The sequence below is a fragment of the Ruditapes philippinarum genome, unplaced genomic scaffold (genome assembly GCF_026571515.1).
Source record: "Ruditapes philippinarum isolate M1 unplaced genomic scaffold, ASM2657151v2 ctg529_1_1_1_1, whole genome shotgun sequence".
Lineage (NCBI taxonomy): Eukaryota > Metazoa > Mollusca > Bivalvia > Venerida > Veneridae > Ruditapes > Ruditapes philippinarum.
Window position 1 is genome coordinate 110,310 of NW_026865515.1, and position 15,685 is coordinate 125,994.

The 15,685-nt window shown below is 31.8% G+C and overlaps 1 protein-coding gene across 1 annotated transcript in view; it reads left to right on the top strand.

Annotated features, from left to right (window-relative positions):
- The window catches only part of LOC132729421 (E3 ubiquitin-protein ligase Bre1-like), a 29,576-nt gene that overhangs the window by 988 nt on the left and 12,903 nt on the right, over positions 1-15,685 (top strand). The window contains exons 2-12 of the mRNA XM_060715192.1: positions 3,030-3,169; positions 3,438-3,605; positions 3,954-4,023; positions 5,796-5,983; positions 6,663-6,875; positions 7,288-7,524; positions 8,674-8,895; positions 11,555-11,680; positions 12,023-12,196; positions 12,985-13,120; positions 14,800-14,921. Of these exons, the coding sequence (XP_060571175.1) occupies positions 3,062-3,169; positions 3,438-3,605; positions 3,954-4,023; positions 5,796-5,983; positions 6,663-6,875; positions 7,288-7,524; positions 8,674-8,895; positions 11,555-11,680; positions 12,023-12,196; positions 12,985-13,120; positions 14,800-14,921 (1,764 nt within the window). The 5' untranslated portion in view covers positions 3,030-3,061. The remainder of the gene's footprint in view (positions 1-3,029; positions 3,170-3,437; positions 3,606-3,953; positions 4,024-5,795; positions 5,984-6,662; positions 6,876-7,287; positions 7,525-8,673; positions 8,896-11,554; positions 11,681-12,022; positions 12,197-12,984; positions 13,121-14,799; positions 14,922-15,685) is intronic.

Genomic DNA, 15,685 nt, shown 5'->3' on the forward strand with positions numbered 1-15,685 from the left:
TATGATGCATGATAGAGAAGTAGTAAGCTTTGCAACTGTATAGGAATGTTTCACACAACAAATAAAATACTATTTTAAAAAAAAACTAGAAGAAACAAACACAAAATCCTTAACAGGATAATTATATAGAAAGAGGTGCCAAAGATAGAGATGGTATCTTTGTGATTAAAATTGGTCAATTGTTAAAACATAAATTCTTTAGCCTTAAATAGTTAACAAACCATGTATCCCAGTCCCTCATAAAACAGTGAGATATGGATCCTAAGAATGTAGGACAAAACCCAACCAGTTAAAACCCCACCACTCAAAATTTTATAGAGTGGACAAAACCCCACCACTACATTTCATAGAGTGGACAAAACCCCACCACTAAATTTTACAGAGTGGACAAAACCCCACCACTTCACTTTTATAGAGTGGACAAAACTTTCTTGTAAACATGTTAAAAAACAAACAATTGTGCATCAGCAGAAACTCAAAATAATGTGTGAACAACTCATCAATATGGAGTTACAGTTTGTAACACTTTTTTGCAATCAAGACATAAATAAATAATCTGTTTTGTCTTCAGGGATTAGGATTAAGTTTTTTGTGTACAGTTTGTAACACCTTTTTTGCATATTGCACATGCAAGATGTACATGCATTGTTAATAAAATTGTTCATTCTTATATTACACAAATGTTATATTGAAATTAAAAAATAAAATGTGAAAAAAATGTCTATATTATATATATTATAATTCATCAAATCTTGCCCAATAAGTGGTGGGATTTTGTCCACTCTGTAAAATTAAGTGGTGGGGTTTTGTCCACTCTATAAAATTTAGTGGTGGGGTTTTGTCCACTCTATAAAATTTTGAGTGGTGGGGTTTTAACTGGTGGGGTTTTGTCCGTCTTCCGGATCCTAACTCTATACACACAGAAGGGGCTTGCACTTTATTGGAAGTTAACGAGCTGTATATTGGGAGCTGTGTATATTGGGACGTGTGATTTTTACAAAACAGTACGGGTTGCCAATTAAGGGTGATATATATTATGCTTAAAACAGTGGGAGGGACTACCATATCTGTTTCAAGAATGTCTGTCATTAAGTATTGAAGTTGAAGATCATTTAAGTCAAAGGATTTATTGAACTTCAAAATTTTATAGGCTAAATATGTAGTCACTGAAAAATTTTAAACAAATAAAAAAATATAATTCAACACCCTGATTAAAAATTTTAGATTTTTTTTTCCCCCCCAAAAAAACTCAAGCACATTTTTTCATACAATTTGACCCATTTAATTATTGCTAATAAAGTGAAAGAAACTTGTAAGTAAAGGATACGGTAAGGATTCCTGTAATGAAAAAGTTGGAATAATTGTGAAAATTATTCTGTAAAAAAACCCTTCGCAAATTATTTTGCACCTATAAATTTTATTGAATGACAAATTAATTCATTAAGTTAAAGCAGTTCATGTACACTGACATATTTACACTGAGAATTATTAAAAGTAAGAAATAATGAGATTATGATACTGAATCATAATGAAATCTTTGGATAATGCTGCTAACATTCCATATTAATTTACTTAAAATTTCATCAAATTGATAGAACTTAATTGCAGCAATTTAAAATCTTATAATTTTTAATGAAAATTTTTAATTGTGTATAATTTATGTATTTAGTAATGAGAAATTCAAGCTTGCATATGTTTCAATCTGAAAACTTATTTACTTCACACTGTATCATATTTTTACAAATATAAATTTTATTATTTAACTAATTTAAAAGAGTTTTGTAAATAATTTCATGTATAGAAAGGTACTGTTGGTATGACATTTTCTTTTTTAATGTTAATGCATTATCTGGAAACAAAGATTCTTTTGTTTAATTAGCAATGTTTTTATTTTATTCCAAACGTTTCAATGTTCATTCAAATGTAAGATAAATGGAAAGAAAACTAAGTCAATGCAACTTTTCATTGTGAAACGCAAATAGTAAGAAACTCCATAATTGTCGGGTATATTTCTACATTTTTCTCATAATTTGTTCAATTATTTTACATTTATTGTACTGTACAAAGCATATACTCTTATAAATGATATTACTTTAAAATAAAACCAAAAAAAAAGTATGAACTATAAGCTTTAAACATCTAGTGTAACATCCGTCCCACCAAAAATGTAACATCCGTCCCCCTGATACAATTCATTTTTGGGTTATCTGACAAGAAATATACAAAAGAAAGTCCTATAATTTCTACTGGTTTATAAGAAATGAGTTTGCATATTTGATTGAAGTATGATTTGGTGTACCTATCCTTGTTTTATTTCTCTCTGTTTCTAACATGTTTGAAAATTTCATTTTGTGTGAAAAATACTGAAAATTTGAAAGCAAATATTTTTATATCTAAGATGAATTTTCTGGATTTTTTTTTGTAACATTAATCAGAACACATAATATTTTAATAAAATAAAGAGAAATAATACAATTTTTATTGTAAACTGTAAGAAATTCAGACTTTTAGTATATCTTTGTAACATCCGTCCCCTACCCACACAGTCCGCAAGAGATGTAATATTTTGAAAAAGGTATCCAAAAAGTTATCCTTTCTTTCCAAAAATAGGTACTTAAAAAGAGCAAATATTGTCTTGTATGTTTAACTTTATTTTTTGACTTAGATGCTAACACAATTGGCCCATTTACTGTGCAGCAGGCAAAATACAGTTTATTTAGCAACCACGTATAAAATGTATCTCATAAGGAAAAGTATATATTTGCTTTTTTTTTTACAAATTAAGACATATTCGACACAGTCAGACGTTTGAGACTGAGCTTTGTGCAGTTTATTAACCTTCATGTATTATAAAATTGAAAAGCATTCTAGCATAAATTTGCTATCTTCAAGTGATCTAGATTCTTGGTTTGATGTCTATCAATTGCACTGTGTGCTGTAAATTTGTGCTACCACCATTTGCATAAGAAGTGTTCTTATTTGCTTCACAATGACATGTACAAAATAATTTACATTGTTTTTATTTATAGATGGAAAATGTGTAGAAAAGGAAACTGGTAAGATGTCAACAAAACGTCCAGCCAGTGATGCTGGGGGCTCGGATGGACCCCCAGCAAAGAAGAGTTTTACGAGGATTGAGCCCCTCAATTTGGGCTCAATTTACTCCTTGGTAAATAAAACTTATCCTCTCTGTAAAATAATTGCTGTTCAAATTTAACATGTTCGTGAAACTCAGTTTCTTGGTAATAAATGATCATATTAGGTTTAATTGCATGTAGATCTTTAAGTTTTGTAATATATTTTTTGGTTTTAATTTTGTGATGATTTGGGTTCATTGATGATTTTTTTTTTTTAAATGGATTGATGTTTGTTCACTTTCAGCTAACTTTGGCATATCATTGGTTTCCATGTTAACTAAAGATTGTTTTCTATTTTAGGAACAAATGGATATGAAGGTGTTACAGTTCCAGAACAAGAAGTTAGTAGAGAGAATAGATCAGAGGAAGAGAGCGGAGGAGGAGCTACATAAACGTATAGAACAGCTGGAAAATAGGCAACGAACTGATGATGCTGTACTCATGATTGTAAACAGATACTGGAACCAGGTATGTCTGATCGTGGTGAAACATTTTATCAATGAGGTCTGTTCTTATAAGTTAACAATGAACGTGCACTCATTTTCATTTATGCAGTATTTTTCCCATCTTTAGACCAGAACAGGTAAATGGTCTTTTTTCCAAAAAATTTCATGCCCATACATGCTGTGGAAAAACTAAGGCAATACGAGTAATTGATATTGTCATCCTTTAACGGCTGAAAAATAAACACACTTTTATTATTGCCTATTTGTTTAGGATTTTTTTTCTAAATAAATTTTGCTTATTAATTTTCATCATGTACTATTTGTTCATATTAGTTGACTATGATTTTCTGCATATATTTTGTTATAATAGTTGGATGAAGATGTTAGAGTTTTGGTACAGAGATTTGATGCTGAAACTGCTGATGAAGATGAAAATAAAAGTAAGTGTAACACTCTAACAGTGAAATATCAAATCAACATAATAAAGTTTAAGTGGTGGTTATGAATTGCTTGGTTACACAAGGATAATGACCATAAACTTATTCTCCAATGCAAAACTACTGTAAAATCATTATTATTCGTGGGGCACAAATTTTCGTGGTTTTCGTGGGTAGGTCAATCCACGAATTTAAGATCCGACGAACTTTTATCCCAACAAATACTTCTTACCCAGTCTCTGTTCTATATATTACAAACATGCGTCGGCTCTTTTCCGGCCGATATTTCGTGAAATGGATGTAAATACAGACAGATAATCAGGTTAGTGACATATTAAATCCAAAGGCAAAATATTTAAGAAACTTGAAAGAAAACTTGATTATATGTCCTCAATTTACTGTCACAAATGTTGCATATACTTACTTGATCGTTGTAGTCTACTAGGACTGATTGTGTTAACAAGAATACTTGATATAATCGAGTAAATATGGGAACCCAGGCAGTGCAATAATTATCGCTAATAAAAATTGTCAGTTTGCTCTCATAATTTAAAAAAGTCTTTGATATTAATGTCGTAAGTACACAAAACTATAAAAAAAAATACGATCGCTAAAACAGATTTATTGTACATTATTTTTGTCGTTTTTAAATGATCCATTTATATGAATTTTAATCTGTATTTGTGCGAATGCGAATGCTATTCCGTAAACATCAAAGACGCCATTGACTTTTACAATATCCACATATACTCGTGTTATTTACCGAGATTAATTTATATGCATGTAAAGTTACAAGTCGCTGTTACGTTGCGTGTAGTTACTGTCAAATATGTTAAGACCAATTCAGGGTGTAAACTTTAAACTCGCCAGGTGTCGTATAGATTATGCGATGTTTACATCGGCGAATTACAGGGGCAGTGTGTACATTAGAGGTGCATATCATGTCACATAAATGTGTTAATTGCAGTCAATTATCGGCAGTAACTGTGCTATATTAGAGTTATGCCCAGAGGCAAGGATTAAATTCATTGACAAGCGCCGTGTGACAAGTAAAGATATGTACATGTTGTAAGTAAAAATGTTCGGTGGTTAGGTTTAAGATTACTTTGCAATAGGTTACTGATTTTTTTTTTAACAAGAAAACGAAAATCCACGAATTTAAGAACCCACGAAAATGCCCGTTTTGATAAAACCATGAAATAAGTGAATTCGCAGTAATTGTAATTTTAGGATAGAAAAATGAGCCGTGTCATGACAAAACCAACATAGTGGGTTTGCGACCAGCATGGATCCAGACCAGCCTGCACATCAGGATCCATGCTGTTCATTATCAGTTTCTCTACTTGTAATAGGGTTTGTAAGCGAACAGCACGGATCCTGATCAGACTGCGCGGAGGCGCAGGCTGGTCTGGATCCATGCTGGTCGCAAACCCTTTATGTTGGTTTTGTCATGGCACGGCTCAAATCAACAACAACACATGAATATAGATTAATTGCTTTTATAAACTAAATGTAACAAATTCAAATTTACTTCTAATACATTAACATGTATATAAAAATTTTACACTTAACATATACAGTTTTCATGTCTAATTATTGGTAAGTGGAGCAAAACTCTTTTTCAGTAGGTTAATTCTTCTTTAGCTAGTGGTTATTGGGGTGAATCATTAGCTTGGTAAATCATTATTAACAGGCCAGCCTTTGGTAAAGACAGGTATTATTGTGTCTTGTAAACTGGTGTAAAATTTTGACTGATTGGTTATACTGTATTTTAGATCAAAGTACAGAAACAACATCATTCCTTGCCTTGTTGTCTACCTGGGATCGTCAGGAGTTAGAACAAAGGTTAGGTCAGAGAGTGGAGTTCTCTAAACGTGTCATTGGCAAGTTGTTACAGGCATTTGACAGACTGTTACAGAGAAATGAGAAACTTAACAATGCCCTTAGAGATAAAGTGGACCAGGTATATACATGTTTTTGTTTATATTTTGTTAGATTTTAAAGCAGGATGTCTCCTAATTGTAAGTTGGGACTAAATATGTTTGAATTACTGGAGTCTATGCATTTCTTAGCTCTCGCAGGTGAGGTGGTTTTGATGCCAAGTGTTGCTTTAAATTTGTTACTGCCGAGGTTAGCCAGGATAATCTTTCCTGTTATGGCGCCAGGGCTTTTTTCCCTTCTATAACAGGGGCCGATATAAGGCCCCTTCACTATTCAAAATTACACTTTTCTCAAAATGTTGAGACCTTGTTTGAAATACATTGTTTAAGTTCTGGTAAAACTTGATTTACTCCAATTGCAATAACACAGAAATAGTTTTAATCAAGTTAAATGGTTTTGGCACATTAACTGGGTAAGTGTACCGACTTGTAGCAGATTTTACACAGGTCAGAAATTATAATCAACCGTTTTCGGTTTCAAAATGTCGCAAAATGCCAAGTCATATGTCACTTGTTTTTCTTTACAATTTCATGACATATCGCTCTTTTTTTAACAAAATGAACAGGCCCAGGTCCCTTCACAATTTTAACAAAAATGCACTGGGCACCATATGATCTAAATGGTGTTGGTGCACCTTAAAACAAAACAAACAAATTTAGACTGCATGAACCTTTTGAAATATTTCAATGATATCATGATAGGAGGAGGAGATGGGATCCGAGCTGGTTAGTTCAGATATTGCTGCTATACCTGAAATTTCTCCCATGAAGTCTGAAGCCGACATAAAGAAAGAGCCGAAAGAGCCCGAGGAAACAACAGCTGCTAGTAGTGAAGTTAAAACAGAAACTGAAGAAAACAAGCCCAGTGAAGAGTCAACAGAGGGGACAGAAGTTAAAACTGAACCAACAACTGGTGGGTTTATGGATATATTTATTAGATACCAGTATTTGCTACTTGATTTGTTAATATAAATTATAAATTAAGCTCAAATTTCCAAAATGTGTACTTTCTGATAAAAAACATATGATGTTTGTAAACTGGAAATGAAACCTGTTTCTATATGCTAAAGTGTGCCATATAGAAGTTTTATTATCTATACATGATGTGTAGTTCAGGTAGTTTGAATATAAAAACTTGCAGTTTTATTGGTGGAATGGTATAAAATTGTGATTTCATCAAAGCTTGACCAGTTATATTTATATATTTAACAAAAAGTACAAAGTTGTTTGCATTAAATTCAATTTGAATGAGATTTGGTGCATTAAAAGTTATATTCTAATGAAACTTACTTTATCCATAAAAAATAAATATATTTATGTTAAATCAGGGACTACAGAAGAAGTGAAAGAAGTTAAGAAGGAAGGAGAACAGCCTGTTGAAGTGAAAACAGAGGTCAAGGTTGAACCCATGGAGACGGCAGAGGTCAAAGTTGAAGAGAAACCTTCGAGTCCACTATCTGTTAGAGCAATGAAGGATGAACTTCAAGAATTACAGACAGAAAATAAACGTCTACATAACATGGTGACTGATCTTCATCAAAGACATCATGAAAATACTCTCAAGGTTTGTATGTTAATGTTTATTTTAACTTTATAATACTGCATGTTTGTAAAATTGATTTTCTTTGGACAAACGTTTATTTTGTATACACAGCTGCTGTCATTTTAAGAAGAAATCTAGCTTTTTTTCTCTAAAAAATAATGTTTGCTTTATTATAAATTCGTTATAAAGATTGTTGACAGGTTATATGGCAGTATATAAATGGCTGTTTGCAATATAACCCTCGCCTAGCGGCTTGGGTTATATTTACAAATAGCCGTTTATATACTGCCATATAACCTGTCAACGATCTTTATAACTAATATTATAATACTGCAGTTTTGTAATGTCTCTATCCATTAGACAATAGCACTGTTTATACAGTTTTATATACACAGCTGTTGTCAATTAACAGAGAAATCTCGCTTCTTTTTCTCTAAATAAGGAGATTGCTGTATTATAATTTGTTATAAAGATTCCTGACAGATTAAATGGCCGTATATAAATGGCTGTTTGCAATATAACTCGAGTCGCTACATGTATAATTATGCAAGCAACAATTTATATTATAGGGCCATATAAACTGTCAAAAAATCTTAATAACTAATGATATATCAACCATCACTAATAGAAAAGAGAGAATCCTTAAAGGACACCCATAACAGCAAACTTGAAAATAATGTAGACTGGAGAATTCAACATTTTGACATGAAAACTGTGAAATTTGGACTTTAGAAACAACCTTGCTTTATATGATACTTTGGATTATGATATTATAACATGTGGTAAAAAGAGTTTCCCGTTTGCTTATTTATGTATCTGAAAATGACTTCAACCAGATCTGCAATCTGACTCTTGACTTCTAAAATTCAGTATTTTCATATTGAAGTCCTTAAAATAAACAAAAGACAGCTTGAAATTCTAAGGACAGACAGACAGATAACTTTATTTCAGTATACAACATGAGGAATATTGATATATTGAAGCAATTATTGAATCTAGTATAAAAAAGTAGGTATAACATGAATTATACAGTAATGGAGGCCAAATAAATCAGGTGATATAATTGTAAAAAGTCATTAGTACCAATTACTGATCAATTTGAAATAAACAATAGATAGAATATCTATCATTTATAAATTTATATTTGTCATGTGTTTTGTTTTTAATCAGGTTGCAGAACTTCAGGATAAATTGACAGCAGCAGAGACTGAGATTGCCGAGTTAAAGAATCAGAGTGAAGATCTGGAGTATAATTATCAGGTGTCTTCTCAACGTGCTGAAAAACTTGACCGATATCTGTCCGATGCTTTCCAGAAACTACAGACATACGAGGATAAGAATGTTATACAATTAGAGGGAGGCAAATCTGTAACTGGTGTCTCCAAAAATAAGGTGAGAGATTTCTGAAAATCTAAATATAAATTATACAATAAATTTTTTCCATTAGTTTTTAGCTCACCTGAGCAATGCTCAGGGTGAGCTATTGTGATCGCCCTGTGTCCGTCGTCCGTCGTCGTGCGTCGTCAACTTTTCACATAAACAACATCTCCTCTGAAACCAATGACTGCACATCAACCAAACTTTACAGAAATGATCCTTGGGTGGTCCCCTTTCAAAGTTGTTCAAATGGTTCCGGTCTGTTGCATATGTAGGTCACAGGGCCAGAAAAGGATTTCAAAAAACACAAAATTAAAAAATCTTCTTGTCTGAAAGTACATGGGCCAGAGCTTTGATTTTTGGTATATGGTATCATCTATGGGTCCTCTACCAAAGTTGTTCAAATTTTGTCCCTAGTGTCAAAATTGGCCCCGCCCCGGGGGGTCATAGGTTTTTCCTTATATGTCTATAGGTAAATCTAAAAAAATCTTCTTCTCTGAATTGGCAAAGGCTACAGATTAGATATTTGGCATGAAACATTGTGTAGTAGACCTCTATCAAGATTGTTCAAATAATGGCCCTATGGTCAAAATTGGCCCCGCCCTGGGGGGTCATTGATTTTCATTACATACATATAGTGAAAACTTGAAAAATCTTCTGGTCTGAAACTAAATGGCCTAGAGCTTTGCTTTTTGGTATATGGTATCATCTATGGGTCCTCTACCAAAGTTGTTCAAATTTTGTCCCTAGTGTCAAAATTGACCCCGCCCGGGGGGTCATAGGTTTTTCCTTATATGTATATAGTAAAACATAAAAAAATCTTCTTCTCTGAATTGGCAAAGGCTACAGATTAGATATTTGGCATGAAACATTGTGTAGTAGACCTCTATCAAGATTGTTCAAATAATGGCCCTAGGGTCAAAATTGGCCCCGCCCCGGGGGTCATTGATTTTCATTACATACATATGGTGAAAACTTGAAAAATCTTCTGGTCTGAAAGTAAATGGCCTAGAGCTTTGATATTTGGTCTATGGTATCATCTGAAGGTCCAATACCAAAGTTGTACAAATTTTGTCCCTAGTGACAAAATTGGCCCCGCCCCGGGGGGGTCATAGGTTTTTCCTTATATGTATATAGTAAAACATAAAAAATCTTCTTCTCTGAATTGGCAAAGGCTACAGGTAAGATATTTGGCATGAAGCATTGTGTGGTAGACCTCTACCAAGATTGTTCAAATAATGGCCCTTGGGTCAAAATTGGCCCCGCCCTCGGGGTCATTGATTTTCATTATATACATATAGTGAAAACTTGAAAAATCTTCTGGTCTGAAAGTAAATGGCCTAGAGCTTTGATATTTGGTCTATGGTATCATCTATAGGTCCAAAACCAAAGTTGTTCAAATTTTGTTCCTAGAATTAAAATCGGCCCCGCCCTGGGGGTCATTGATTTTCCCTATATGTATATAGTAAAAACTTAAAAAATCTTCTTTTTAAAGAACCCAAAGAGCTAGAGCTAAGATATTTAGCATGAAACATCTTCTAATGGGTGTCTACCAAGTTTGTTCAAATAAAAGCCCTGGGGTCAAAATTGGCCCCACCCAGGGGGTCATTGATTTTCCCTATATGCATATAGTAAAAGCTTAAAAAAAATTTCTTTTAAAGAATGCAAAGAGCTAGAGCTAAGATATTTAGCACGAAAAGTGTTCTAATGGATGTCTACCATGTTCGTTCAAATAAGAGCCCTGGGGTCAAAATTGGCCCTGCCCCGGGGTCATTCATTAGCTCGACTTTTTTTTTTATAGATATATACATACATATATATATATATATATATATACATACATATATATATATATATATATACAATATACATACATACATATATATATATATATATATATATATATATATATATATATATATATATGTATGTATTGCATTTTTTGGTGTGTGTGTGTATATATGAAATATATATATATGTATGTATCTATATTGTATATATATATCTTATATATATGTATGTATATATATATATGTATGTATATATAAAATATATATATATATATATATATATATATATATATATATATATATATATATATATATATATATATATATATATGTATGTATATATATATATATATATATATATATATATATATATATATATATATATATATACACATATTATGTATATATATTATAAACATAATATGTATATATATATAAATACATAAAAAATCTTCTTTTAAAAAACCCAATAAGCTAGACCTTAGATGTTTAGCATGAAACATCTTCTAATGGGTGTCAACCTACTTTGTTCAAATAAAAGCCCTGGGGTTTAAACTGGGCCCGCTCCGGGGGCCTATATACAGGTGAGCGACTTTGGGCCATCATGGCCCTCTTGTTTTTGTATTGTACATAATATGATTACTTTCTTTTGGTGCAAATAAGCAGTTTAATTTTTTGTTTGAAAAGTTAAGTGAACTTTGAAACAATAGTGAAGTTCAAGCATATAGTCAAATGTAAAGTTTAGATATAAGACATGATAATTTGGACATTAAGTACAGCAATAAGTCTTTAGGTTGCCTATACTATTGAGTTATGTAATTGTTATTCAGACCCTAGATATATTTTACCTATCAATGGTGTTGATGTATGTGAATTTACTACAGTTTGATGAGATTATATCTGACCTGGAGGAACAGAAAGATCTAGCATCTAACAGACTTGCTGAGTTAGAAAAACTGCAGAAAGATCATCAAAAAGCCCTGAAAGATATAGAACAGCTTAAACTAGATGTATGCAGCAAGTTTTTTATTATCCCTTTATGCTTTCAGATAAAAACAGAGAAAACAATTAAGTTTTCATAGTAAAATGACATACAGTGAGAGTTATAGAAAATATCTCACTACAGTTTAATATTTTATCGATTAATATAAAAGTTTGACTTCAGAAATATATGGTAACTTTTATATATTGTTTCTTTTATTTTATTATTTGTTTTTGAGAAATAAGTTTCTAAATAGATGATATGTATATTCTCAAAAAAATTTTTTTGAATAGATGATATGCAGTGAGAGATATGAATTGTATCTCATTCATATTACATTTATAAGTAAACTATAAATATATCATTGTAGTTACAACATCTACCAGAGAGTGTGATAGTGGAGACAACGGAGTATAAATGTTTACAGTCACAGTTCTCTGTATTATATAACGAGAGTTTACAGATGAAAACACAACTTGACGAGTCTAGAACTCTCGTCCTGACCAATAAAAACGCTCATCTGAGACAGATAGAACAAATGGAGGTAAAGTTAACTGTTTAGGTGATTTCGATTGGTGTAAGGAAAACTAAAAACATAAATTGTTTAAAATAACTATATCACTGAAGTGGAAGGGTCTCTATGTTTATATTAATTATCTTTATAGACACTTTTATTATTATCAATTAAAGATATACTATGCTTATCCTTAAGTAAAATATTTTACTCCAAGAAATTTATTGAAAAATATGAAATTCTTACTGAATATGTCTAATTTGAATAAAAAAAATGAATAAACTATGTATGGGAAGCTGCGTTTCCTATTACAGGACAAGTAAAGTTGATCTTGTCTTAAGCTGCCAGTTATTTTTAATGACACTATATATTCATATTGTGACCACCTATTATGTGTAGAATTTTAAACATAATATATCTACTTTGTGGTAAGTCAAAACATGTTTATTTAATATTTACAAAGAGTCTGTGTAGCAGTTACCAATATTTTCTAATATATCAAATTTGAGCATAGTATATCTTTAACTCACAAGTATGTTTATTAAACTTTAAAATATAAGTTTTAATTCAGTTTTGGATTTGTGACAATTCTATTGAAAGCATTTTGAACTAGTGTTATATATAGAGAGAAAAATATGTGACTGCTATTAGTGCTTGTGTATGTGATGTGGTTAACTAGACTTCAACAGATTGACATTTCGTTACCTTACTGCAGTAAGGGGTTAACTCCTATTAAATAATATAAGGAGTTAACCTGTTACTGCACTAATAAGACAATTTGATGTTTTAACATTTTTACACTATTTATTTTGATATAGAGTGATGAATTAATGAATCAGAAGAAGTTGAGAACAGAGGTTATACAACTTGAAGACGCCCTTGGTCAGGTACGAAAAGCGTACGAGATGTTGCGAATAGAATTTGAACAAACACTGGCTGCACATGAACAGACAGGTATGATTTTTGTTTTGACGTTTTTTTCTATCAGCTCACCTGGCACAAAGTGCATCTGTGATATGCTCATATTTTTCTTGGAACAACATCTCCACTGATGTCATGACCTGATGAAACTCTGCACCAATGTTCCTTGTATAAAGTCCTATCAAAATTGTTAAGATAATTCCATTCTGTGCAGAACTGCTTATGACATTATACTTGTGGAAAACCTCTTTGCCCATGGCTTTGATATTTGAATTATAGCGTCATCAAGTTATACTTCACAAAAAATGTTCAATATATGTCCTTAGTGTCAAAATTAGCCCCCCCCCCCCACATCATATGGCATCACTATACATTAAATTACTTAGGAAAAAATCTGCATATCCATTTGTTAAATAAAACAATGGTAAGATAAGGGCCTAAAGGTGAATTATTTGGCAAGTTATTTCCCTTAGATGATCTCTCTTTATATTTTAAAAATTTCCCTTTGGTGAAAAATGGCCAAATCTTATGGTGAAACTGTGGGGGAAAAAACGTTAGTGAAAGAACTCTTTTGTTGGCATAAAATGTATGTGAAAAAATCAAGTTCAGGTTGTTTTTCTAAACTGGTCAAATGTGTTATATTCATACAGAATTTTTTGTGGGTTATTCTCCCCTTATGCATGAAGCATCTAGAATTCATTTCTAGATTATTTTATTTTTTGGTTATTGCGAGATACTTGTTAACTTATTATAATGAAGTTATTTTTATATAAATAAACTTAATAACACTGTCATTGTTCTATGTAGAAAATAAAAATTGTCATTGTTGATTCCCCATCAATAGATATTTTTGATAAATTTCATTTTAAAAATAATGATATATATCCTATTGTAGTTTTTGTGTGAGTTTTACAATGGTCATGTTATCATGTTTCTGCAGTCAAAGTATAATTCTACTTTTAGTTTATGTTTAAAACATTAAAAATGTAGCGTCATAGAAGTCACAATTACCTTGTACAATAGTTACTTGTAATCTACATCATACTGCTTTAAAATTGTTTACAATTACACTAAACAGGTATACATTGTATACTACATTGAATTAAGTTGAGAGACAACTACGAGAAACAAGGGAATCCGGGAACCAGTCCCTAGCTCTTATTGAATAGACCCCTTGGTTCTTTTACATGCCCAGTGTATAGCACTGATGCATGCGAGGATTACATGGATTTCCTACCAGTACACATCTAGTTAGGTGGGAAACAGTGGAAGTGTTTCTGGAAAATCCCAAGGGTGTTATCCAGGATTGAACCCGGGACCTCAGGAATGATAGTCAGTGGTCTAACCAACTGGACTATGGCGCCACCACCATAATGTATTATATATAGTAGATAGAATAGCAAAAACACCAGAAAGTTTAATTGTTTTAACAGTGGTTATATATTTGAATCAACACATATCCACTATATGTTTGATAATGTTTATTTGTGAAGGGTAAATATGCTGAGATAAATGCTCAATATGAATAATAAAAAAACACCTGAGGTATTGATGATGGAAACAGAAATAACTTCATGTAGACATTCCTTTTGTCTGAGGAGTGGTCATATTAGCTTGACATTGTTAATTTAATTAAAACCTCAAAAACAAGAGGAAAACAAAGGCAGAATGATTTATGTGTTATAGATATGGCATTTTATGTTTACCCACAGGTTCTATTAATCAGGAAATGAGAAACCTGATTCAGAGTTTACAGAAACAAAGTATGCAGGTGAAGGCTGAAGCTCAGCGAAATAGAAGGAAAGTGAAAGAATGTCAAGCTGAAATTAATAAGGTAAACTTAAAGATATAATCACTACACTGATCTATCGATTGGCTGTCAATATGAAGCCATCATTTGACCGGTTAGAATTTAACCAGTTATCTAACTGGTAGTTATGTGCAGTCATTTGTAAACTTAGTTTTTAAAAATGTGACCTAAAATTTGATCATGAACACATGTGCGAAGTTTTAAGTGAATACTCTCAGTTGTTTTGAAGATTGATGCTACCCATTAAAATTTTAACCAGAAAATTTCTATGTCCACTTAGTACAAATTACTGTAATAATTACAGGCCTTAGACTGAATAAAGGGTTATTAAATTATTCATCTAATAATCTGTTAATCAGCTCGACTTCCCAGAATAATCGAGCTAATGCAGTCACCCATTTGTCGGCGTCCCTGTGGTTAAGTTTTTGTGTGTAAGCTAGTATCTCCAAAACTACAGAAGACAATGGATTGAAACTTCACACACTTGTTCGCTGTGATTATCTAACATGGTTGGCATAAGTCCCATAACTCTGATTTGCTTCTTTTGCATAATTATGCCCCTTTTTGAATTGGAAATTCAGTGATTTACTTGATAAAACATCTTAATAACAAGCCTTTGTACCTGTTTGGACAATTTTATGTATTCACATAGGTAAGCATTATTATACTCAATGAAAAACCCTCGTGACCAATTTTTTGAATAGTCTAGATTCGCTGTCCTGTGACAGCTCTTGTTTTATATTATTATTGTAATAATCTGAGACTTCACTGGTTTTAAATCTATATCG